This window comes from Hypomesus nipponensis, chromosome 14 (genome assembly GCF_054491055.1).
Source record: "Hypomesus nipponensis isolate SF chromosome 14, ASM5449105v1, whole genome shotgun sequence".
NCBI lineage: Eukaryota > Metazoa > Chordata > Actinopteri > Osmeriformes > Osmeridae > Hypomesus > Hypomesus nipponensis.
The window spans coordinates 17,866,659-17,891,742 of NC_140374.1; the positions used below are offsets into that span (position 1 = coordinate 17,866,659).

Consider the following 25,084-nt stretch of genomic DNA (forward strand, 5'->3'; position numbering starts at 1 on the left):
GAGCCCTCCAAAAAGCCCTCCCCTTTCTTCATCCAGCAGTGGCAGCTGTCCAGAGGCCTGGACTCCAGCCTTGACTCCCCACTCCCCTCACCAGAGAGACAGGTACCCCCCCCCCTGCTGGGGAGGAGTGAGAATGCAGTGACTGATAACTTTCTACTTGCATGATACGTGAGTTACACTGGTGGAAATCCATTTAGCAGGCAGGGCTTTCAGCTGGCTGCTGCATGCCCTGCATGCATGAGAACCAGCTCTCAATTTTCAGAACCAGCAGTGTCATTCTCTGGGTGTGTTGGTCTGGCACAGGGATGGAGAGGAGGTATGTGTCTATAGACACAGAGGCCAGATACCAGTGCTGTGTTAGGTGTGGCCTGTCTGGCTGCACAGTGACTGAGAGAATCCCAACCAAAAGTTTTTATTTTTTTTTTTTTTTTTTTTATATAAACCAGAAGGACCAGCGGGACTAAGTCTCATGTTGACACACCCTGGTGAGCTAGGCTGCTATAATCACAGGCTGGTCAGAATGGAGTGCTGGACTTGAAAGTACAGCATGTACATTTAGGATAAATCTCTTCCAAGATTATCGTCGTTATCATGGCTGGGGGGCTGGAATAACTGTGACCTAAATTCTGGCCTAGCAGGATAACTGCTATTTTGAGGATATTTTATAGATTTCATCCAAGCAATTTTAGGGTTATACTAGCCGTGAAAGAAGCTATGGTAGAATCTGCTGACTTCAGGTCTGTTTCAACATACTCGTAGTTGATTAAGGCCTAAACGAATTGGCTGTTCTGGTATCCATGGTAACCATCAGTACTTAACTGTCTGGCTTATTAGCCACATGGCAGCCAGAAAACATGGAGACTGTGTGTGTTAGGATTGGTTTGGGATTGAAGGCATTACCCAGCCATTGATCCTTTCAACAGCTTTGGCTCCTCATTGGAATACTGGTAGAACATCCGATCTGTTTATCTGTCATAGTGCCCAAAATCCCACTGTCTACCATGCTTTCACCAGGAACTGCATGTAATGTGGAGTGAGTCCGCCGTTGCCTAACAATCATTCCGACTGCAGCTCTCATTGTTTTTTACATGCCTGGCCAGTCAAACATGCTACATACACATCTACTGTAGACGCCTGGTCAACCAAAACATGACTTCATTCATCCTCTCATTACACCAATTGCAATTCCGCTCTCTTCTCTAGTGCCTTACTATCATCCATTAATTTCCTCATTTTCTTTGCCAAACTACCTCACTTCCTGTCACTTTGTATCCCTACATCTACCTCACTGACATACTGCTCTTTCTCCATCAGTTGATTTTTACTCAAATGTTTCTGTTTGTCTCCCTCACTGTTTCTTCATTTCCTTATATCTTTTTATTTCCCTCATCCTCCTGTCCCTTCATCTCTGTCGGTTGATAGAGATATATAAAGATGTACACAGGGGGTGTGAGCTCATTGGCTGAGCAAATAGCCAATCAGCTCCAGACCCAGGAGGAGCCCAAGCCCCTTCTTGGCAAGAGGGAACTAGTGGAACTGGTAAGAGTCCGTGGTGTGGTCGTGTCCAGTCCACAAGCCTGTAGAAGCATGTATAGGGCATCTAGACCCAGGAGGGTAACTGACCTTAGTTAGCTCCTCCAGTTGTGGTTGCTAGTGTTTTGGACTTTCTTCCTCTAACTAGAGTTCCTAGTTGGAGAGAATGATTCTCTGGAAGTGTGTGACTTCAAGCTAACTCACTCTGGTTGTGTTTGTGTGGAATATTTGACCCTTTCTGTGGCACACATTACTACACAATAATCAACAAAGTGTGCTCCCCCCCCCCCCCCGGGTGTTAATCTAACCCTATACAAGGCTTGGTCCCAGTCGGGCTGTGAACGGTGTGATTTGAAGCTGGATCTTCAGGATGCGTGCGTGCTCCCCTTCTCTTCCCTCCCCCTCCCTCCTCCCAGACCCTCATCCAGTCTTCTCTCACCTGCAGGGCTCCCTGAGGAAGGAGTTCCCCGCGAACATCGGGGGCAGCGACGTGTGCTTCTTCTGCCGCAAGCGGGTGTACGTCATGGAGAGGCTCAGTGCGGAGGGCAAGTTCTTCCACCGCAGCTGCTTCAAGTGCGACTACTGCGGAACCACGCTGCGACTCTCCTCGTACGCCTTCGACGTGGAGGACGGTAAGAGTAGTCCCCGCGAGTCCAGCCCAGTTTCAGGATTCCATATCTCTCCTCCCTGGGTCAGGATGGGCTGCTTTGTGCTAATGGACAAGCTGCAGCTTGTTAGCAGGGACTGAATGGCTGTTTCTCACTGGACACTGTGGCATCTGAGGAGGGGGGGGGGGGGCAGGGAGGGAGGGAGGGGGGACTAGCTCTGTCCTACGGAGAGCTAACACGGAGGATGGAGGGAGGGAGGGAGGAGAGGACAATCAGCCTGTCTGTTTAAGGCCTCCACACTGTCCCAGCACCCACAGGCGTCGTACCAAGCTTATGTAACAGATGAAGCACTGCGATGCCGGTCAGGTTATGTTAGTGTGACTGAAAGGCCTCGTGTGTCTCCACTCCTGTAGGGAAGTTCTACTGCAAACCCCACTACTGTTACCGTCTGTCAGGGCAGGCCCAGAGGAAGAGACCCCCTCCCACCCCAACAACTCTCAACGACAAGGTACCTGCACTCTTTCTACTTCGGACTCTGCATGGGCGAACGATGGGATGTTTTGTCCCGAGCAATTTAGGTTGCGTGTTATTGTTGCTGACCATTGACCTGCCCTGCTTTAGCTTATCCAAACAACGTGTGGAATGTTTGCGCTGATATCTCTTGTCGTTTAGTTTCATTGAGGTCACCAGCTCAATTTGACGCATCGCTGTGCTGGAAAAGGGGTCTGTTGACGTGTTTGACCCAGTTTGACCTTTCAACCCTGTCTCCAGGACAACCAGGTGTCCCAGCCTTCTCCCGTCACCGTGGACGCCCCGGGGCGTGCGCTGGCAGCCGCCACGACCCCGACCCAGCGCCGGCCCTCAGGTACCCTGACCTTCTCCCCCTTAGCTGTGCCCCCTCGCCTGGCCCTGAGGCTGGGGCTGGGAGTGGGGGAGTCTCTGCGCACCCTCCGTCGCACGCTGTCCTGGAGCTGCCACCAGGTGGCGCGCCGCCCGCTGGACATCCCCTTCTTCTTCACATACTGTCTCTACCTCCTCTGCTGCTTCAGCCTCAATGCTCTGCTCAACTTCCTCTAGCATGACCTCACTTCCTGTAGACGTAGCCCCCTCCAACTAATCTCACCATGGTGGGACTGTGTTGCTGCTCCAGCCTGCTGACTCCCTGACTCTTAGAGATGTAAACCTTGTGATTCTGTGTGTGTGATTTGTGTTTTCTGAAAAAAAATGCAACTGTCCTTCTTGACTCCTGTTGGTTGGCACCAGTTTATCCCGGGACTGTGATTTGTGGGCACGTTTGGCTTGATGCAAAGTTTTAATGACTGTTGGCTGGATATTAAAGACAGTCAGGCCAGATGGAGTGCTTTATAGCATAGCTGCTAGTGGAACTGCTGAAGTCGACTTTTCGAAGCACCCTTTTGCATCTACTTAACCCAGTGAATCAATAGTACCTGCTTATCTTTAACCATGTGACACATAGAAGTACACAGTATATTATAAATTAAGACACCAACGATGCTCTCTTGCCTTACTATGCTTTAATGAAAAGCCAAACTCTTCTTCTCTTGTGATTGTAACTAGTAGAGCCCTGTGACTCTTACTTAAGCTAAACCTTTAGACAGTTAACACTCGAGCCTGTCTGTATCAGTGCTTGTGATTGGTCCCCTCTGTAAGCTCTACTATCTGCCTCCCCCTCCCCTTTCTGAAGCAGCTTACTATTTGAATGACATGCCTGTATAAGTGCTTGTGATTGGTCCTTCTGTAAGCTTTACCTTTCACCCTCCTATCAGCAGCTTTTAGTTCCGTGCCTGTAGTGCTTATGACTGGGTCGATTGAGAAATTACGTAACGTATAATGTATTCATTTAGCAGAAGCTTTATAGATAATGTGACCCCCTCCCCCACTCGGTTGTCCTTCATCAGATCTCACTGCTGGCCAATGAGCCGGCCTCTCTTGCTGCACCCCCACCTCTGCTGTCTGTCCTTCCTCTCTCTCCCTCTCCCTCTCCCTCTCCCTCTCCCTCTCTCTCTCTCTCTCTCTCTCTCTCTCTCTCTCTCTCTCTCTCTCTCTCTCTCTCTCTCTCTCTCTCTCTCTCTCTCTCTATCTCTCTCTCTCCCTCTCTCTCTCCCTCTCTCTCTCCCTCTCTCTCTCCCTCTCTCTCTCTCTCTCTCTCTCTCTCCCTCTCTCCCTCTCTCTCTCTCTCCCTCTCTCCCTCTCTCTCTCTCTCTCTCTCTCTCTCTCTCTCTCTCTCTCTCTCTCACACAACTCTCTCCCACACAACTCTCTCCATCTCCATCAAACAGCTCCTGGCTTGGCTTACTACTCAATGCTGCTTCTATTGTCTCCGTCACAGTCACTAGTGGAGTTTACATTGGTATCAAACTAGTTTAATTAAGGCTCATGTGGAATAACTATGTAGTACAAGTGAGAAAGTAGTAAATTGTCTGTAAGGGAAGTAACATTGAGAATCCAATGTAAGGTGAGTATTAAGTATTGATCCTACTGATAGCCATTCTACAGCACAGAAATAGGGTTTAATAGTGACTTGAAACCATTTACATATCCAACAAGAATAATTTCACAATGCATGCTGATCTTCTATCTTGGATTCACTAAAAGGGGAGGAGAGGTCTGGAACTAAGCTGTGTAGATGTTAGGGCAACTCTTCATTTTAAACATGACGGACCGCATCACCTTCAGAGATATTTCTACTAGCTTACCCTAAACTGCTTTGTGACCGGCTGAGGATGTCAGTTGCCACAGTGAAGTGGGCATCCTGTTGAGCTGTCAGGTGGCTTCCTTCAGTCACTCTCATCAGACATGCTGCTTCACCAGCTGCCTCCATGCCCCCCCCTCCTGGTTCCCTCTCATCCCCGAGCACACACAGGCCTCGGCCAGCCTCAGCCTGACGCCCACGCCCTTACTGGCTCTCCTCACTGGCTGTCCTCACTGGCTGTCCTCACTGGCTGTCCTCACTGGCTGTCCTCACTGGCTGTCCTCCCTGGCTGTCCTCACCTCACCATGCCTTGGTGGCAGCTGCATGGGTTCATCGCCACCAGCACATTGTCTCTCACAGCCAAAACACTAGCTTAGATTGACCTCAGCTCAGTATTAGCTTAGCAACATACAGACCTGATAGTTTTAAGTTAAGTTTAACAATTTGTTATCAACTAAGATTAGGTTTAAACCAGACTCGCAGTCTGTGAATCCGTCTGGATTGAAAGTTGCTTCCTAGGTGGGAAAAAGGCAAGGTACCAACCATAACCTTGTTGCCTATAATATTATTATTATGTGATTATATGAATTCAAATACCCAAATATTTATTAAAACGTATAGATAACCTGCTAATAATTTGTGATTCGCTGTAAGAACCTGCAATAAATTGATAAATGGAAAGTGACTAATGTGCAATATGATTATTCATATTAAGAAATGAACTCACTTATAGTTATATAATTACTAAGGCAAATTACAATATGAACGACACTGATGGGAAGGCTGGTCAGTCTCGACATGTTCACGGACCATTTGTCTGATCAGAGTCAAACTGAGAAGAAAATGGACATGGAGGAAACATGAATATCAAAGTGAAGCCAGGAGTCCAGTGTGCAGTGTTGATGTTCATGATGTACAGTGGATGGTGTCATCTGCAGGTACTGTATGGAAGTGGGTCTTTTGGGAAGGAATTTCATGAAAGTGGGTTCAAAGTAAATGTAAAGACTGTCAGACTGAAGGGCAGTCTGTTTCCTCGCTTGGCACAAAGAGGGTTTCTTTTATAAAGCCAGAGTCTATCTGGCTTCTCAATCCAAGTTCTTCGCCACTTTGTTCACATGAACCACCATGCCTGCAGTATGTGGTAGACGTTCCTCCTGAACACGAAACAGTTCTGCCACAGTTGGCTCCCATCACACATGGCCAGTTCAAATGGAGTGAATCAGTCCTCATAAGGATTATTTAGGAGTTTGGGATGTTTAGAGATACAGAGCATTCTCTTAATCTGGTGTTTGGGTGGACCCGGGTGGTGTGGTTTGGTTTGATGCCCGCCCTTCAGCCTTGCATGGCCCCTGCACTGCTGAGACTGCCTCGTCTCCAGACCTCCTGCCTCGTCTCCGGACCTCCTGCCTCGTCTCCGGACCTCCTGCCTCGCCTGATGCAGAAACGTCCCTTCTGACTCTCATACACATATTCTCCCCCCCTTCTCACCCCCCCTCCCTCCCTCGCCCCCAGGAGCAGAGGTGAACGGGCTGCAGGAGCCCAGCCTGGCCAAGCGTCTGCGCGGCACGCCGGAGCGCATCGAGCTGGAGAACTACCGCGCGCCCCAGCAGAGGGAGGAGGAGCTGGAGGAGGTGCCCGAGGAGACGCTGGCCGAGCACAACCTGAGCAGCGTCCTGGACAAGGCCACGGACGCAGACCTGCTGGGCTCCAGGTGAGGGGCCGGGGGGCGGGGAGGGGGGCGGGAGGGCAATAGTGGTGGGGATGTTCAGAGAACTCGTCCGGTAGTCCTTTCTGAGCCCCAGGTGGAACCGCGTGGGCTGTCGTAGACGCCCGTTTTGAAGCTGTAGCTATCCGTCACCCGGAATCATAGCTCCGCTGCGCAGACGCTAACCCTCTGCCCCCCTGCGTGTGCTGCAGCAGTAGCTCCGAGTCGGACATGGAGGACGAGGATGAGGACCAGGACGAGCCGGGGGACGAGGAGCCCCCCAGCCCCTCTGACCTGGGAGGCGTGCCTTGGAAGGAGGCAGTGGAGCTCCATGCCCAGCTGAGGACCGACAGCGACCCAGAAGCCGGGAGCCAAGAGAGGGCGCTCGCTGGCACTGCCAGGGAGGAGGAGCAGGAGGAGGAGGAGGAATATGAGGAGGAGGATGAAGAGGAGGAGGAAGAGGAGGAGGAAGACTCAAGCGATGGTAAATACGTTTTAAGATGTTTTGAAGGTCTTCTTGATGGTGTGCGTGCTGAAGTGGGTGTTGGTGTTTTATCAAGGTTCATCCTAGTCAGGTGTCACTAAGCGAGACACCCAAACGACCTCTCTGTTTGTTCTCCCTCGCCTCCTCATGTCAGCCCCTCATCCTGTCTTCAGCTCAGTTTCAAGTCAGGGACAGTACTGACCTGATCTGTAACCTTACCCTGGTCCCTTGCACTGTCTTTGTTCAGTCGTTAGTCTCCCCATCTTCTGTGTCTCTCATCATCTCCTCCTCTCCTCTCACACCATGTGTCTGCCCACCTGCTCACCTGTGTTGGGTATTGTTGGGGCTGTGTCTCCCCCTGCTGGTAGAGGGTGAGTATTGCCCCTGGGAGCACGAGCTTCAGTCAGGTCTGTGGTTGGAGAAGCACCTCGTCGATGAAGAGGACACTGGTACTTTTAAAGGTAGCAGCTCTGCCTGGGGATGCGTTTGCACAGTGATATCTAACCTGGTGTGAAGGAACGTCTTATTAATACCCTGGTTTGTGTTTGGCTTCTTTTCACCCAATGGGAGGTTTTGTTTGGGCATATTTGTGTTTGGTTGTATTTCGTTTGAGGTGTAATATTTTTGGATTCCGATTTTCAACAGGGGCAGATGGCGTTTTGTACTTTTTTGTTTCACTCCGACCCTTAACAATTTTTACTTTTATCCCAAATGTAATGCTCGTCAACTAATCAGAATATAAATAAGAACATGTGTTGCTGTGTAATGCATAGAAATTGACGTGGAAGTAAGTTGTAATATTGCAACCTTTATAAGTATGGGTTTCTTTGTGTAAAACATAAATCTCTAATTTAATATTTTGTTCCTAGAGCATGCAGCCTTCGTCCTCCATCCGTGGCGATAAAAAAAAAAAAAAAAACTGCTGGTCTTTTAATCATCTTTCTGCTTCTTCTCTTCTTTCTCTCTTCTGTTATTCCTGTTCTGTGTTTTCCCCACACACCTGTATGTCCATCCTATCGTCATCCTCTCCCTTCTCCTCCTTTTTATTTTCCTCTCCTTCTTTTGCTCTCTTCCTTCTCCTCTTTACACCTTAACACATCTCCAACTATTATCAACCGTGCCCCCCTCCTCCCCCCTCCCCCTCGCCCCCTTCAGCCGGGAACCTGCAGCTCCAGCAGATCCTGCAGCCTGTGGACCCTCTGGGGCTCCAGGCAGACCTGAGTCCCACTGCCCTACAGCCTGAGGGGAACACAGAGGGTCATCCCCCAGCCTCAGCCTCGCAGCCCTCTGGGCTCACCCAGCACTCCTCCACAGGTAACCCAGCCAGAGGAGCTGATTCCTGGGGAACCCTGGCAGGGCTGGCCCCCTGGCTGTGGGGCACAGGGTGGGGGACCTCGGGTGTCTCTACAACGTGGAGGCTGCTGTATGTGTCTGGGACTGGAGGACCAGCCTTGCCTTCTCCCACACTAACCAAGCTCCTGTTTGTAATGATCTGTGGATTGACTTGTGCTGCCGCTGTTATTGTGATGTTTGCATCAAGCCTTAATGCCAGCCCTGTCTGCCTGGGACTGCTGGGCTGTGACTGGCTGACAGAGGTCAGGTGTCACAACCCATGGTCTCTCCATCCCTTTGTCGACGCTTTGTTCTGTTGAACGTGCCTGGTTCTCCTTTTATGTTCTGTTGTTTTTAATGTCCTTGTGTCCTTGAGTTAACGTGTCCGTGTCCATATCCAAACCCTGTCCTCTCGCCCCATTTCCTTTTTGTTTTGTGTTCTGTCCCGTCGCCTGATCGTAGCCACCGCCCGTTCCTCGGCCCGACACGAGGCAGTCAGAGTCTGGTTGGAGTCCATGTCTGGAGGTAGCTCTGAGTCAGGGGTTCACACGCTCCTCGCTGCCTCGCTCCCACACGCCGCCGGCCTGCCGGCCTGCCGGCCTGCCCCCACAGGCCTCCTACACAGCATGACTGGAAACCCGCACTGACAAGCGCACTCCGAAACTCGCATGCTGTTGCCGTGTCACAAGAGAGAGCGCGACACACACACGCGCGTCTCTCTTGGATGATGGTGCCTCGGACCCCCAGGTCCCCCCCTGGTCCCTCAGCTCTCAGAGGGCCACCTCTCACCCTGCCTGTTGTAGGTGCCCCGCCACCCAACACTAATGCTAACGAACAACAACCAGTAACCTGTTACGATGAACCGCCACTCAGTCAAACCGAGCATAACCCTGGAGAAAAGCCAGTTAAGACGTCATGGGGCGACTTCCATGAGGGCCTGTCACTCCTTCTGGAAGGTTCTACAGTAACAGCACCATGCCTCTGAGATTGGGGGGGACTCCCACATGATCCGAACCGTGAAGCTGGGGCGTCACTGCGAGCGTGCTGGGTCTCAAGGACGAGGGCTCCCTCCCTCCCTGCTTGTCCAGTAACCTCCGTCACCTAACACATGCCTGGAATAGCTTTTGGTTCTGTTTCTGCTCGGTTTGAGCCTCCATGAACAGGAATGGAGAAGTGCATGTGTTTAACCACTAATGCCTTTTGTGCCTAACCTTTTTCTAGATGAACATGTTTCTGATTTGTACTACTGAGTTTCCAAGTGTGAATCTCTGTAGTGATTTCCCCCCAGATGAAAACATGTAGACTGTAGTATTACTCTTTCATCTTCTTTGATCTGATTCCGGTCTTCAAATCTAGTTTGAGGATATTTATGCGAACAAGTTTTCTTCAGATTTCTCGTCCTTGTTTAACCTACAGTCAGAGTGTTCATATCAGCCAGTCAGGTTCAAGTTTTCATGTTCTTCTGTGGTAAACTCCTCACTAGCTCAGGCCCAGTCTGACTAACTTCCTTTTCCGTGTGACCCCAGAGCCATGCAATGACGATGACCCAGATGCCGAAGCAGACAGCCCTGACCTGGAGCCCGGCACAGAGATGGACCAGGGTGGGTCAGAGTGCAGACAATGACAGTGACATCCTCAACATCTTATCGTTCTGATGTGATCTAACGTCTGTTTGGCCCTCTTTAGTCCGGCATGTTCTCCCAGAGTAGCTGGTGGTGCTGTGATAGTGAGCCCAAGCCCCTCCTGCCAGACAGCTGAGTCATTGTGTTGATACGGTGTGTTTGTGTGGATCTTTCAGAGGAAATTCCATCAGACGCGGAGGCCGAGGCTCGTCTGCACCAATCAGAGAACTCGGAAGCACTTCCTGAAGAGGACAGGAAGTCAGAGGCCCGTGGGATCATCTCCAGCATTGGTGTTTACAAACTTCCTGATTAGATTAGGCTGTGTATACACGCTACATAAATACGCTACACACACACATCTCAATCTCTTTTATGTCTGTACCGCTGTGACAACGGTTGTTTTTGTTGTTTCTAGAACAATCCACGGTCAGTCCAGTGAAGGAGGCTGGGGATGTGGTGCTGACGCCCGTCAGAGCTCTCTCAGAGATGGACAAACAGGTGATTCTCTTCCAGTTGCTGGTCTCTGGTTTTGTGATGCTGTCGAGAAACCTTGAATTGGTTGTTTGTGTATGACCTCTTGTGTGAAGCTAAACATGAATCTGGCTTGTTATGCAGAAGTCTCCAACCGCTCAGCCGTCACCGGTCCAATCCCCTGGCCCTGGCCCTCGCTTCTTCCCAGAGCCCAATGGGCCCGAAGAGGTCCAGTCTGAGAGGACGGCACAGGCGGCCAGTCCCAGGAGTCCCCTGGCTCCCTCCCCATCCGCCAGCCCCAACCTAGTGACCTCCCCCTCCCCTGCTCCCGCCGTCTCCCCCCTCAGATCCCCTGTCCGCTCCCCCATACGCTCCCAGCCCCTCCCCCTCCCGGAGACGGTCCCCGTCAAATCCCCCGTCCTTCCCTCGCGCTCCTCCTGTCCCCTCACGGGTAACCCCCTGTCCCCCATCTGTGCCCAGCCCCTCTCCTGCCCGGAGCCCTGCTCCCCCCTCGCTTCCAGCTCCCCCGTACGCTCTCAGCCTGTCCCGGCGGTCACCTCCACCCCCTATTCCAAGCCCCCCTCTGACTGGTCCACCCCAGAGCCCCAGAAGTCCCTGGACTCCTCAGACGAGACTCCGTCCAAGAAGGCCGACATCATCGAGGAGTTCTGGCTGAAGAGCGCGGAGATCCGGAAGAGCCTGGGCCTGACTCCCTTGGACCGCAGCAGGGCTTCGGAGAGAACCAGCCCCAAGCTCTCCACCCCCGACTCCTCCTCACCCAAGTCCCAGTCACCCGACCCGTCCGAGGACCTGAAGCCCGCCTTCACCAGCGGCCGCTCGGTCATCCGCAGGCTCAACATCACCCTGGAGGGCCAGGTAATCTCCCCGGTGGAGCCCCGGGCCGACGGCTCGGAGCGCAGGGACCCCAGCAGCAGCTCTGGCCTGGGCCTCAACGGCAGCTCCTCCCGCACGGCCACCAGCGACAGCTACAACACCTCCGACTCCACCATGCTCACCCCGCCCTCCAGCCCTCCTCCGCCCCCGCCGAACGAGTCGCCCGCGGTGGTCCGGCAGCAGAAACACCAGGTGTCCTGGAGCAACGGCACCCATCCTTCTCCCCTTCCTGTCGCCAAGCCCGAGGCCACCGCCACCACCGCCAGGGAGCCGGCCTCGCCCAAGACCAAGAACCCCGTGCCCGCACCTCGGACCCAGCTCGGCTCCGTGGCGGCGCCCACCCCTGCTCCCAGGACGGCGGGGGGAGTCCGGCCCCGGTCACCTCCCCGGCCCCGGCTCCAGTGGTGATGAGGCGGGAGCGGAGCAAGCCGCGGAGGGAGGAGGTCCGGAAGTCGTTTGTGGAGTGCGTGGCCGAGATCCCGTTTGCCGACGACGTGGATGACGCGTACGACGAGAGGACGCCCGACGCGACCGCGCACGAGCGCTTCTACACCCCGCCCACCAGCCGGCCCGGCAGAGACAAGCCTCCGCTCCACCTCGCCCTGGCCATGGAGAACGGCAAGCCCAATATTCCCGGTGCCGGGCCCCCCGGCCAGGCCTCCTCCAAAGGCCAGAAGGCCACCCAGTTCTCCCCGGAAGCCAAGGAGATCGCAGAGGAGAGGATGAGGGCCAGGGAGAAGTCGGTGAAGAGCCAGGCGCTGAAGGACGCCATGGCCAAGCAGCTCGACAGGATGAAGGAGTCCGAGGCGGCCAAGGGCGCCGCCGCCAAAGTGGCGTGGAGCGCGTCGCCCTCCGAGAGCGCCGGCAAGGGTGGGAAGTTGTCGAGCTCTCCCAAGACGTCGGCGGTGAAGGCCCTGGAGTCGAAGAGAGCCGAGACCCTCCCCGAGCGCTTCTTCAGCAGCAACAAGAGTCTGGACGGCTCGCTGGCCTCCTCGGACTGTTCCTCTGGAGGCAAGAGCAAGAAGCGCAGCTCGCTCTTCTCCCCGAGGAAGAACAAGAAGGAGAAGAAATCCAAGAGTGACAGCAGGGGCTCGGACAAGCGCGGGACAGGCGACAGTCCGCCCAAACACAAGTCTCTGTGGAAGGCCGTCTTCTCCGGGTACAAGAAGGACAAGAAGAAGAAGGAGGACAAGTCCTGCCCGAGCACGCCTTCCAGCTCCACCACGCAGGATTCGGGGAAAAAAAGAACACCACCTCTTGGGAAGTCTTCAGGTGAGAGGGAGGAAGGGGGCCTGGGGTATCACCTACTGCATCGTACTCCTACAGTACACGTTGAATGTATCAATATGATACTTGAATGCCCATGGAGTTGTATTAGGTGTTGTAAGGGGTTTCTATATCACTCCAGTCAGCTAAACATGCGGGGTGGCGCTGTCTGTCTGTGTGTGTGTGTGTGTGCTGCAGATCTGCGTTGCCGTAGGAACCTGAGTTTCTCTGAGGACTCGGACCTGTCCTGCGACGATGTGTTGGAGAGGTCCTCCCAGAAGTCCAAGATGGAGGTGAGCCTCCTCCAGGCCTCAGAGAGCTGCCCGCTCTCTCTCTCCGTGCTCGCTCGCACCATCTAATCTCCACGCCGGCCTCCACATCCCTTTGTCCCTTTGTGTTCAAAGCTTCTTTTTCTTCTCTTCAGCATCGGCATACCGATATCTTTGACCTCGTGTCAGGCATCCAGAAGGATGCCGTGAAGGAGGAGAGAATGAAGGAGGAGAGAAAGAGGGAAAGAGAGAAGGAAAGGGAGAGGGATCGGGGAAGAGAGAGAGTCAGAGAGAAAGACGAGGAGGAGGTATTTTGATGGGTAGAGCAGTGGGACAAATGCTTTTGAATTTCAACCATTAAACATCGAGTGGGGCGACCATATCATGTGTGAGACTTACCACACTCACAATGACCTATTTATTTTTTTATACATTGATATTGAATATGTAAAAGATACTGCAGTTTATTCAACAGATGAACAGCCTGAAGCGTTGTCATAAGTTATTTCCATATTAGGACTCGCCTTGATACAATTCAAGTTTTCCAATTCAGTCCATACTTCCACAGTTCAGCACAAGTGGAATTTTCCTGAATGTGTGAGCAAAACAAGGAGGCATTAGTCAAATACATTATGACTAGATTCCGGCAAGTTTATGAAAAACATTGCATATTTTAACATTCTTTAATGTGATTTGTATTGCAATTTCAACTCGATTGCTTTGCAAATCACATTAAAGAATGCGAAAATAAGCACAGAATGAGATCTGCAAAATGAGTCCCACTCATATGATTGTATTTGCATGTTATAAATAAGATGTTTTGGAATGGTTGAACATCAGAAGTTTTTGGTTGTCTGTTGTGTTGATGTGTGTAGAGAAGGACATTTTAAGAATTTTGCCCATGGCAAGAGGCATGCATTCATTATCTTCAGCTGTTCATCACTTTACTTTCACGGTTCACTATTTACTTTCGCAGTTCCCTCAGTCTCACTGATTCTGTTGGTGTTTGTCCTCCAAAGTTTGACATGAACACTAGACGATCCACTCAGCCAGTACTCTGACAAGGTGGCTGAGCCACAATGGAGAAGATCAAACATACAGGATTACTGTATCACACAGTACATGCCAGCAGACTGATCACTGAAGTACAGTCTACACATTTCCTACACATTGACCCAGTTCTGTCCTCTAAGCTGGTCTGGTTCTAGACTGTTCTACAGGGAGGATAGGAGCGTAGCTCTCTCTAGGATAGCTGTGGTGTCTAGTTGGTGTGGTCCTGTAGATTTCTAGAGATGTGTTGGTAGATAGAGCATAGGAACTGCAGAACATATGAAGCAGATGTTCTGTTTCAGGTGAGACTGTTTTGATAGGTTAGCAGTTCAGATGAATCTGTTTTGAAAAGTATTTCAAGTGATGGCATTCACAAGGTTTTATTACCATTGGGCCTGTATTTTAGTGGGCCTTGACATGAATCATTCGTAATGTTGTCTGTTTACATTTCACCACTACAACCATCGCCATCTCTCTGTGTGGGGGGATATCACCGCCTGTCGGTTTGGGCCATTCATTTGGTTGAACGGTGTTGATTTGATTTTGGTTGGTTTAACATGACTTTTAACCCATTTAATCATACCATTTGTTTGGTGTTTGTTTGTTCTCCATGTTTTTGTTTGTTTGTGTGTTTTTGTTCTGTCTCCCCAAGTCTGTTTATGTCCCTCACGCACTGGCGTTCAAGAGATCGTACGCCACGAAGGTAGTGTGTACGTCCATCCATCCCTAATGGCCAACTCCCCCTGCGCATGTGCCGTTCCATACACCCCCCTAACCCCCCTCCTCTCCTGTCCCCAACGTCTCACAAAGAAACATCCACCCCTCGCTGTTCCACTAACTGGGCTCTCGGGATGCATGTCTCAGCCAGATCGCAGCGCCCTCTGTCTGCTGGGGTGGTCCACCTGTTCTGCACCCCTTACTTTTCGGGTCACATGGCATGATTGGTCCACTGTGGCCCCTGTCACAGGGCAGTTCTTTATCGCTGCAGTGCTGCTGTTGAATGACATCTCTGACTCCAACCTTCTTGTTCCTGTTACAGACTTCCCTTTCCTGTACACTAGCACCTCTCTCCCCCCCTGTGTAGCTGCGGCTTATTGCTGTTCAATGGTTTTTCAGCAACTGATCTATGATGTTGATTGCTCAATGAATAACGTCTTTTAACATGTAACTCACGAGCAGAGACGGCTCGAAACTCATCTGCAACACACAGGGCATACACACTTTCCATGTTTCAGTTTTGATATCTAGGATTTGAGATGTGCTGTTTGGAGCTCCATGCTTTATCTACTAGTTCCTAGAAGAGAATGGTAGTCTTATCATGGTGCAGTCGATATCGAAAATTGTATCACTTTCTCCTTCACCCGATTCCCATTTTCTCCCTTCCCTAGGTGGTTTAGATTGTGGGTTTATAGATGAATTTAGTGGCTCTGTGATTAGGTGTCATCTCCCTATCCTACCCACCCTAGAGAGAGTCACATGCTGTTCACAAAAGAGAGACACCTTCCCCCGTCCCAAGCCTGACCCCGAGTCAGCCCAGGTGACCCTTGACCTCTACCCTGTCTGTTGTCTCACCGCAGAAGACGTACACAGAGGAGGAGCTCAACGCCAAGCTGACACGCAGGGTCCAGAAAGCTGCCCGCAGGCAGGCCAAACAGGAGGAGCTCAAGAGGCTCCACCGAGCACAGGTAACCCACACAGGAGCTGAGGACCGACAGGCAGACTGACTGACAGACAGACAGACTGACTGACAGACAGACAGACACACTGACAGACTGACACACTGACAGAAGGACAGACTGACAGACTGATAGACTGACACTCTGACACACTGACAGACTGACACACTGACAGACCGACCGACAGACCGACAGAGCGTCAGACTGACAGACTGACACTCTGACACTCTGACAGACCGACAGACCGACAGACCGACACTCTGACACACTGACAGAGCGACAGACCGACAGAGCGACAGACCGACACACCGACAGACCGACAGACTGACAGACTGACACTCTGACAGACTGACAGACTGACACACTGACAGAAAGAGATGGAGGGGGTGTTTTTAGGCCGGATTTGCAATTTTGAAGATCAGAGCGGTACGTCATGCAGAGATCAACACAATAGTAATTGGCGCGGCACCCGCTGAGTCTCATGAATATTTGATTTGATATAATTAGATCTCATAAAAGGTTGAACAATCTGAACCAACTTTCAGGTAATATGGATATGACCTTTTATATCCACTTCCTATTTTGCCACTGTGACAGGGATGGATAGGTGTGCGAGATCGCGAGCGTGCGCGTGTGTGAGTTTGGGTGTGTGAGTTTAGGGGTGTGCGAGCTTCTGCGAGTGTGTTCAACGCACGGACCTGTCCTCCTCAGATCATCCAGAGGCAGCTGGAGCAGGTGGAGGAGAAACAGAGGCAGCTGGAGGAGAGGGGCGTGGCCGTGGAGAAGGCCCTGCGAGGGGAAGCAGGTAACTGTCACTCATACTACCTCTCATTCGAATTGGCTCTCAAGCCAGCCCAGGGCGGAGTTAGGATCAGGAAAATAGTTTGGATATCGTCTCTACTTGCCTAGGCGGGTCACATAATGGGACTGCTTGTCCCCAGACTCTGGTCTGCAGCTGTCTAAACCTCCATGTATTGTGATGCAGCACATAGTCCCCTTTCCAGCACAGACTAGAGGGACTATCATTGACAGACAACACTGCACCCTCTACTCAAAGTTCAAGTCACGACCAGTCATCATGGAACTGCAAAACAATGAATCAACTGTCTGGGTGTCAGATTAGTGCACATGAAGGCAGTATATGTTATCACCACGTTGATTAGTTGAAGTGGTCCCTACAGCGCACAGATTGGGACGTAAACCACGAGGCATGTGAATCTTTAAATGTTAAGTCTTGCGACTTAAGTATTCAAAGAGATAACCAGTAAATGGTTTCGAACGGTAGCGTAGGAAATGGCCAGTGTTCTTCTTTTCTACTTCAGTGCTTTTCTAATGCTTTCTTTAATCCTCTTGAAATTGGAGCCTTATCCGTTCCCCTTCACATCTCTTTGTGCAGTTACCTGTTTAAATATGCCCCCTCTTAACCTCTCTGTGGTCTACTCTTTTAAAGGCTTGTATAGAGGTACTTATACTTTACCCAAACGACACAAACGAAGATCAGGTATTAGCCCTTACAGAAGCTCTTCTTGTAACATCCACGACTTCCGTCTGTCCGTCCGTCACTGCACCAGTCTTCCATCTGAACGTGTCTGTCCTCTCACTCAGTAGCTGTCTGTCCTGGCCTGAGCTGCATGCTGTCTGGGGAATGTCAGTGCGTCTACATCACACACATTGGGATTCGTGAGCTCATAATGGGGTCAGATGGCTGAGCGGTTAGGGAGTCGGGCTATTAATCAGAAGGTTCTTCACCCTACTTGCCTCGGGGCGAGTGTCCCTGTATTTACTGTAAGTCGCTCTGGATAAGAGCGCCTGCTAAATGACTAAATGTAAATAATGAATGTGGTTATCTTAATCATCTCTTCTAGAAGAGGCTACTCTGTCCCATGCGTCAAATTATTACTGAGAACTAAGTTCCTATAAATTGGCTTCCAAGCATGAGTTATGGTGTTTGTTAGTGGGTTCATGTCAAGCCTAAACCCATTGCAGCGTGTTATTTTAAGAGCATATCAGATGGGCGACACACTGACTGCTGCTGAACTCTCCATCATTCACATCAGAGTCAGCAACCGCCGCACAGCAAGTCTGTCAGCAACGTTATCATTATGAGGAATGTCTTGTACTGCAGTGCAAGAAATGTTTCATGTATTTGACCCATATGTACCGTGGTGAGTACGTGTGTTTGTAACGTGTTTGTTGGCTGTGTTTTTGTGTGTTTAGGTGTGTGTGTGTGTGTGTAGGCACATGCATGACCTGTTGTTGGAGATGCTGTGCAGCCCGATTGGGGCTATTTCTAATAACTCCAATCTCTAATATCATCCTGTCGTTGTAGACTATTGGGGAGAATCTAATTACAGTGAATTCCTCGACTTGCATCTGGGCGGTATGTATTTCAAACCTGTCGCTAATTAATTAACTAACTAGCAGCTAGCTAACCCAACTGTACCCCCTCTCCTTCCTCCCACCATAACCTTTCCTGCCCCCCCCCCCCACACACACACACACACACTTACCAGTGCTGATCAGAGCTCGAGACCCTCATAGCCTTGACATGTCTGGGCCTGTACCCTGCAGCTCTCCCTCTAAACTCTCCAAATCAAACACAGCACAGAGAACATGGGCAGGATCACCTCATGCACTCGCTGTCTTACTAAATGGTTTTCTTCAACGGTTTGAGTTCATTTCCTCAGAATAATTTGCACGTTGTCAGTTCAACAAACACATAGACACACTGGAAAGCTGCGAGCCACCAAACTAGACTGACCCTTACTAAACTGCTCCCCCTGACCCCTGACTAGCTCCCCCATCCTCCCCTGGTGCCTTGCTGCTGTAGAGTGTTCTTGTTCCAGCTGTGGCCCTCTGACTCTCCCATACCTGCTCAGTTGCACTCCCTTCCCCCCTGCGTGTGCTTCCCAGAGGCGTTGATGTTGAACCTTGCCCCCTAGCTTAGCCTACCTGGTGCTAGAATGTGATTAGTCTGCAGATACCCAGTGTGTGTCTGACCTAAGATAACGGTGATGTGGTTTTTGTAGTCCTGTGATGTTTGTAGTCCTGTGGTGCTTGTATGCTTGGTCATGGTGTTGTCCTCCATTGGACAGGAGATGGCGTGGAGCTGTGGTAACTTTCTGTCCCTTAGTGATGATGTCATTTATCAGGCTTGGCATCATTATGTATAATAAAAAATAAAATTAAAAACATCCCCAGAAAACCGTCTTGACTCAGCCCCACAAAGGCTGTGAAGTAAACCTTGCTCCTGTATGTTAAGAGGTGAGTATGGATGCATCAGGAGAGACAAAAGAAATGGTGTTCCCCATACTGGAACTTGGGCTGTGTGTTGTGTGGAGGTACTATGTGTTCCTTCAAGACTCCTACAGATGATATGAAGCCATTCTGCATTATACATAGAGAGAACAACTAGGTTTCTTCTATGGCTGGCTTTAATGCTGCTGTGTTAGTACTTACAATGGCATCTGCCTGGCAGGCTCTGTCCTAACATCACCACCCCAAAGCCTTAGCTGTCTCCTATGCACTTATGGAGATCTGAGGGTATTAGACATGTCTTGGCAATGTGCTAAAAGCTGTAGCTTGCCCCCCTGGTTGACTGGTTGGAACTTTGCTTTCACTTGTCCTATTCACTTATCACTCCCAGTTAGGTTTGGGGGTTGGGTTGGGACAAGCCAGCAGAGTGCTCCCTTTCCTCCAGGGACACTGTGGAATGGCCAGCATGGCTATGTCTCTTTTTGTCCTACAGAGGGTGCCAGAAGCCAATGATGGGGATACATGGCTAGCTGGCTCTCCTCCCATTGGTTGGACTGTAGCTCAGCTGACTCATCCATTTAGTCTGTCATTCAATGTATGGCTGTAATTTCCTTCAATAAAGATTACACATTAACTCCACGCAAACAACCGATGCTGATGGCAGATTTGTTTAGGCCTTTATGAAGAGGTGGAACAGCGCGATATCAAGTCAACAGCAGCTGTGTAGGCAAACAGTGTTGCTGTGCTTCCGATCCTAGCTTGTCTTATTACAGACATAATCTACATGACAGGTTTTCCAGACAGTCCCGTCATGACTATTTTCCTAGCATCCATCTCTATCACCTCGAATCTTTGTCCTGTGTCTGTATCGCACCATTTCACCAAAGACGCTGCCTCCCTGGTCTCATGCCTTTTCACCGTTCTGCTGGGATTCTCTAGTCTCACATCTAGACCAGTGTCAAACCACTACAGTCAAGGTGACCTCATTTCCCAGAGAATGTTCTTGTGGCTGTTCTTCACGCAAATGGATGGGAATTCTAATTAGCATTTCAAACAGCCCCACGACGTCAACAAAATGTAGGGATGGTGGACTAGGTCTGTTTACCTGAAAGAACTAAAATATCTTCAAAGATTGTATCATCATCCGGGAGACTGACCCTTTATATGTAAATCTCTGGTGCTGGAATACAACCAATTTATTCGAATTAATTCAATTAGCATGGAGTTGTAAACATGCGTTGTGTTCTAGTTCATCTCCCAACACAACTTAGTCTGGCTCATCCAGAGAGCTCTGTTCAGGGTCTTATTCTAAAAACAGGAGACGAGAAAAAGATGAAAGAAGAAGATTATTTCGCCTCCTGCTCTCTATCCCTTTGTATTTTCACTCTCCTCTCGTCCTCCTTCATCCCTCACAGCTGATCTCTCCCACCTCCCCTTCACTGTACTGTAGGTGATTTCAGTTTCCCCCCTCCCTCTCCTAGTGCTCTATTTGATTTTCTCCTCACTGTTCTTTCTTCATCCCTCCCTCCCCTCCTCCCCCCCCTTTCTTCACTTTCCTCCACCCTTTATCCCCGACATCATTATTTCCTCTGTGTCTCTCACTTCTCTTCACCCTCACCTCCCTTTCTCCCACCTCCCTTCCTCCCTCTCTCCCTCCCCCTTGTCTTCCTCCTGTGTTGTGGAAGTCGAGTCCCATGTGGGGAGTCCTCGCCGAAGACCTCTGTCCCTCTGCCCCTGCATCTCTCCCGAAGGTAACGTAAACCCCGCCTCCCGGACACAGCTGGGTTACCGCGGCGCCCCGGGAGTCGGACTGAGGGGCAGGGTTCCGATCCCCTGATCTCCTCTTCCTCTTTCTTCTCCTCTTGGTTTCCTCTCCCTTCCCTCTCTCTCCCCTGTGTGACGGTGATGAGGCTCAGTAGATTTCCCCGGGAGGTCCAGGTTTTCCCCGTGCCCCAGCGCAGAAAGCCCTCTGCACTCTCAAACACAGAGATGGAGCACAGACAGAACTCACATTATCTCTATTTGGATAGGCGTAAGAGTTTCACCGGGAGCATTTTGTTCTTTTTTTTTTTTTTTTTTTTTTTTTTTGAGTCTACAGAAAAAGTGAGACTGTAGGAAGAAAGTTCATCCATTATTAGTTCTTAAAAGGACTCAGTAGGATTTAGTGTACTAAAGGAAAAAAATACCACCAAATTAACATATATATATATATTTAGATTAACTGCCTGAAGCAGAAGACACGAGGCAAATGACAGCTCTCAAAGCAATAAAGAAACATGGTAGCCCATTTGAAATCCCCTTTCAACCATCCAACATAGAGTCCAAGCACAGCCTTGAGGCAGCCTCCTGCCACGAAGTTGCAGCCACCTAGCTAAGGGGAAAACTACTCTGCTTTAGTGTGGGTTAAAACAACAGCATGCCCTCCATTTCTGTTCAACTAATGGAGATGAGAGGCATTGTGGTGTAGTGTGTGCGGGCGTGGGTGTGTGCGCGTTAGTGAATATGTGTGCATACATGCGGGCTGTTTGCATGTTTACCTTTACTAACATACATTTATTTACACGTGAGCAACATACGTTTGTGATTTGACAGTTTTTGTTGGTATAATGACATCAATAATTTTAAACCAATAGGCTGTGTCTGAGACACTGCTTGATAGACAGTGTGTTTCTGCATACCGGGATTTGATAGGCTAATTGAGTTTGGATTGTATTGTGTGGGTGTGTGTGCTAACTGTAGCTCTTCTCTCCTGCCTGCATGGAGTGTTGATCTGTGGGCGGTGATTGAGGACGGGACTGAGATAGAAGGAGAAAAAAAAAAAAAGAAGAAAAAAAAGCGAGAGACAGCCAGTTGCTGGATGAGTTAGCAAACTAGCCTGTTCTTTATTGCTCTCCTGTTGGGTTCTTGTGGTTTTGTCTGAGGAACTCCGCTGTGGCTCTCTCTGTCCTTCTCTGTGAAACAGCCAAACCCAGCTCCGCCCTAGACCACAACCAAGCCATTTATCTGTGTTCGGTGTTTTTCCTTTTCATTTTGCAAGAGCCACCCGTCCTCCAGCTAAGTATGTCCTGCTGCATTCAGATCGACCCTCGACTGGCTCATCGACAGCGCTTGGCTCCGCCTGCCAATGATGGATAGAGGCTGTGTTAGCTGACAGGCCTCCCATACGCATGCAGTGAACTGGCTTGGTATACAGAGGCTGGGGAGAGGCTGGCCTCTAGCTGCCTGGGACATGGTGGTGCAGTGATGTAGTCCAGGTTATACTGACGTATACCGCTGTAAACCATCAACACACCCTTTTTCTTCAATGGACACCGAATCGGCCCGATGTCCACATCCTATTTACCACTGATGTATAGCTGAACAGTTTCAGCTGCGTGAGATCTCTTGGAGATGTGAGAGAGAGCGCACTCATGTCCACTGCCACCACCTCACCACTGGTGCATGCCCGGGCAGCTGCAGAGGCCCCTCCCTCAGAGGAAACAGTAGACAAGAATTCCCGCTTTACTATTGGTTGACCAATCCATCTCACTACCATGTGACCCTGCAATGGAAACTGTAGGGCGTTACAGTCTAGGTTGCCTTTTGTTGTCTCAAAACCGCTTTGCAGAAATAGGATCTGACATGATGTGTTTCTGCTGCGGGTTTATCTCACTTAGAGGGAAGTATGTACTGTACTTTTATATACGGTTTAATAATCCCCACATTGCCTGTAGCCCCACAACTGCCCACTGTGTATATTAAACAGTGTTAGGGTTAGGGACAACGGCCATGGACAGTGTTCTTCCATGGTACAAACGCATCCAAAATGAGTAGCCCCCAAACAAACTGTCAACTTTGTAACACCAGGTGAGCTTCCTCACCTTGGTGTGCGTCTGTCAAAGTTGAGGCCAGAGTATCTCCTCCACGCCGTCTCCTCCGGGTCATGCTGGAGCAGAAAGACCTGGTCCTTCTGCCCCGCCTGTCCATCTCTCACCATCAGAGACGTCATCCTGGCTTGGCTTTCATCGTCATTGCCTGTGTTGATGTTAGTGAACGTGTGTCACTGCAGCCCCCGCCCTGCCTCTCTGACCCCTCCCTCTCTGCCCCGTTCCCCCAGGGATGGGGAAGAAGGACGACCCCAAGCTGATGCAGGAGTGGTTCAAACTGGTCCAGGAGAAGAACGCTCTAGTGCGCTATGAGTCAGAGCTTATGATATTGTAAGTTGAATCCTCTGTTTGATTGAGTGCGCTGTTTTTATATTTGGCACTCTTCATTACACCAACGTGTGTGTGCGTGTGTTTGTGTGTGACCTAGTGCTCGGGAGCTGGAACTTGAAGACCGTCAGAGCAGACTGCAACAGGACCTGAGGGAGCGCATGGCAGTGGAGGGTGAGGCCTGACAGACGAGCGCACACACACACAATCATTCTATTCTTCCCTCTTTCACCCATCTCTGTAACGCCATCCAATCCCCCCCCCCCCCCCCCCCAGACCACTTGAAGTCTGAAGTGGAGCTGGCCGAGGAGAAGCGTATCCTGGGGGAGATGCTGGAGGTGGTGGAGCAGAGGGACTCCCTGGTGGCGCTGCTGGAGGAGCAGAGGCTCCGGGAGAAGGAGGAGGACAGGGACCTGGAGTCCGTCATGCTCTCCAAGGGCTTCAACCTCAACTGGGCCTGAGGGGGGGGAGCACTTAATGACTGCGTGACGTTCTCAAACCATCCTGGCTGTTACTGGAGTCGTCTGGGGTGTTTGCGTGACGTTCCTCGGCCCTGGCGGATCCTGTCACTGCGTCCGTGCGCTCACCTCATTGTCTCCGTGTGATCGGGAGAGACAAAACCCCGGACAGGAACTTCGTCTCCGCCGGTTACCTGGAGGCTTCCGGAGAATGTCTTTTAAATGTGTTATTTGGATCCCGATAATGCAGAGAGAAGAAGGAAGAGACGGCTAGACCCTGCTGATGTACAGAATTGTATCTGATGTGTAGCGATGTTTCTGTGTGTACACGTGTGGGGCACAGCACAGCAGACGCATCCTTGCTTGGATGAGGCTGTTCTGACTGCTACTGAGAACTGCCCTTGAGGGTAGGGGGGACTTGGGGGGGGGGGGTTCTTTAGTGTCTCACCTCACTGCCTCTGCTGCCTTGGCGACTGTACATGGTGAGAGAGACACCGTCTGCTTCCGTGTTTAAAGTAGCCAATGATGAAGGGACTCTGAAAGGCTGCAATTTCTTTTGTACCAGTTGGAAAATCACCCCGTTACTCAAGGAGATTTTCTAATTGTTACACTGTCTTTGACTTGACAGGCTCGCTTGTAGTCTAGACTCCACATGTACAAATTGACTCTTCTGACCCTCCTCTGATGGCTTACTGTCTGGGTTCTTCTCCGGATGTCACTCACTTTAATATCCTTGTTTACTAAGTTTACAATCAGTTTTCCTTTTTCACAACACATTTGCAGGGTCAACATCTACACCTTAGCTCTAGCTTATCCGAATAGTGGAATGTGAGCACTGTTGAAATGTTTTCCGAGAAGCTAATGTTTTTGGTGAAATTTGAGTTTTGGTGTCCCACTGTGTAATGGTGTTAATATTGTGATAGTGTCATTCAAACACTGAAGTCTCATTTAAAAATGGGAAGTCAGTAAACCATGAATCACTTGGGGTGCTGCCAGATTGTAGAGTCTGGATATGCTGCAATATCAAAGGGATAAACCTGAACCACTCACCCTCTCTGCAGGGCTGCAGTACATACAGCATGCAATCCTGCTGTGGAACAAGATGCCTTCATTTTCTTTCTCAGTTACAGTTTCTAATACTAATCCTCTGAGTTTATCACAGTCCTTTCAAGGAATCCAGATTTCTACAGTTAATATTCCCCACTGGAAGTACAATTTAGATTTTTTTTTAATCATTTTTTCTACAGGTCTTCTGACTGCAATCTGTAGATGTTTAGAGGCCAGGGTGCTCTACTTTTTGCACCCTGACAGAAGAGCATGTCTATCTGTTTGGTATTTACTCTGCTAGCCTTCCTGCCAAACACAAAAATCTGTGGTTGGTTTCTAATTGTTTCACAGTACAGAAACAGAGAGAAATTGTGTTTGAGCTGTGAATAGGCTCCAACACAGTACAGTTTTAAGGATTGTTGTTTTAGATTGTGTGTGATACGTTTGACAGATTTTTATTGATATTTATTAACATTGTGTGCAAAAATGTATCATATGTAAAGAAAAT

General features: G+C 50.2%; 1 protein-coding gene across 1 annotated transcript in view; it reads left to right on the forward strand.

The window, feature by feature from the left end:
* Positions 1-24,108, forward strand: part of mical3a (microtubule associated monooxygenase, calponin and LIM domain containing 3a) — a 49,121-nt gene extending 25,013 nt beyond the window's left edge. The window contains 25 exon segments of the mRNA XM_084671373.1: positions 4-102; positions 1,423-1,539; positions 1,979-2,165; positions 2,555-2,649; positions 2,913-3,006; positions 6,367-6,565; positions 6,772-7,043; positions 7,412-7,504; positions 8,199-8,357; positions 8,838-8,900; positions 9,902-9,976; positions 10,174-10,287; positions 10,413-10,495; positions 10,613-11,725; positions 11,728-12,634; positions 12,827-12,921; positions 13,053-13,205; positions 14,600-14,650; positions 15,525-15,632; positions 16,335-16,428; positions 17,953-18,003; positions 20,564-20,629; positions 22,975-23,074; positions 23,172-23,245; positions 23,348-24,108. Coding sequence (XP_084527499.1) covers positions 4-102; positions 1,423-1,539; positions 1,979-2,165; positions 2,555-2,649; positions 2,913-3,006; positions 6,367-6,565; positions 6,772-7,043; positions 7,412-7,504; positions 8,199-8,357; positions 8,838-8,900; positions 9,902-9,976; positions 10,174-10,287; positions 10,413-10,495; positions 10,613-11,725; positions 11,728-12,634; positions 12,827-12,921; positions 13,053-13,205; positions 14,600-14,650; positions 15,525-15,632; positions 16,335-16,428; positions 17,953-18,003; positions 20,564-20,629; positions 22,975-23,074; positions 23,172-23,245; positions 23,348-23,532 — 4,647 coding nt within the window. The 3' untranslated portion in view covers positions 23,533-24,108.
* The last annotated feature ends 976 nt before the right edge of the window (positions 24,109-25,084 follow it).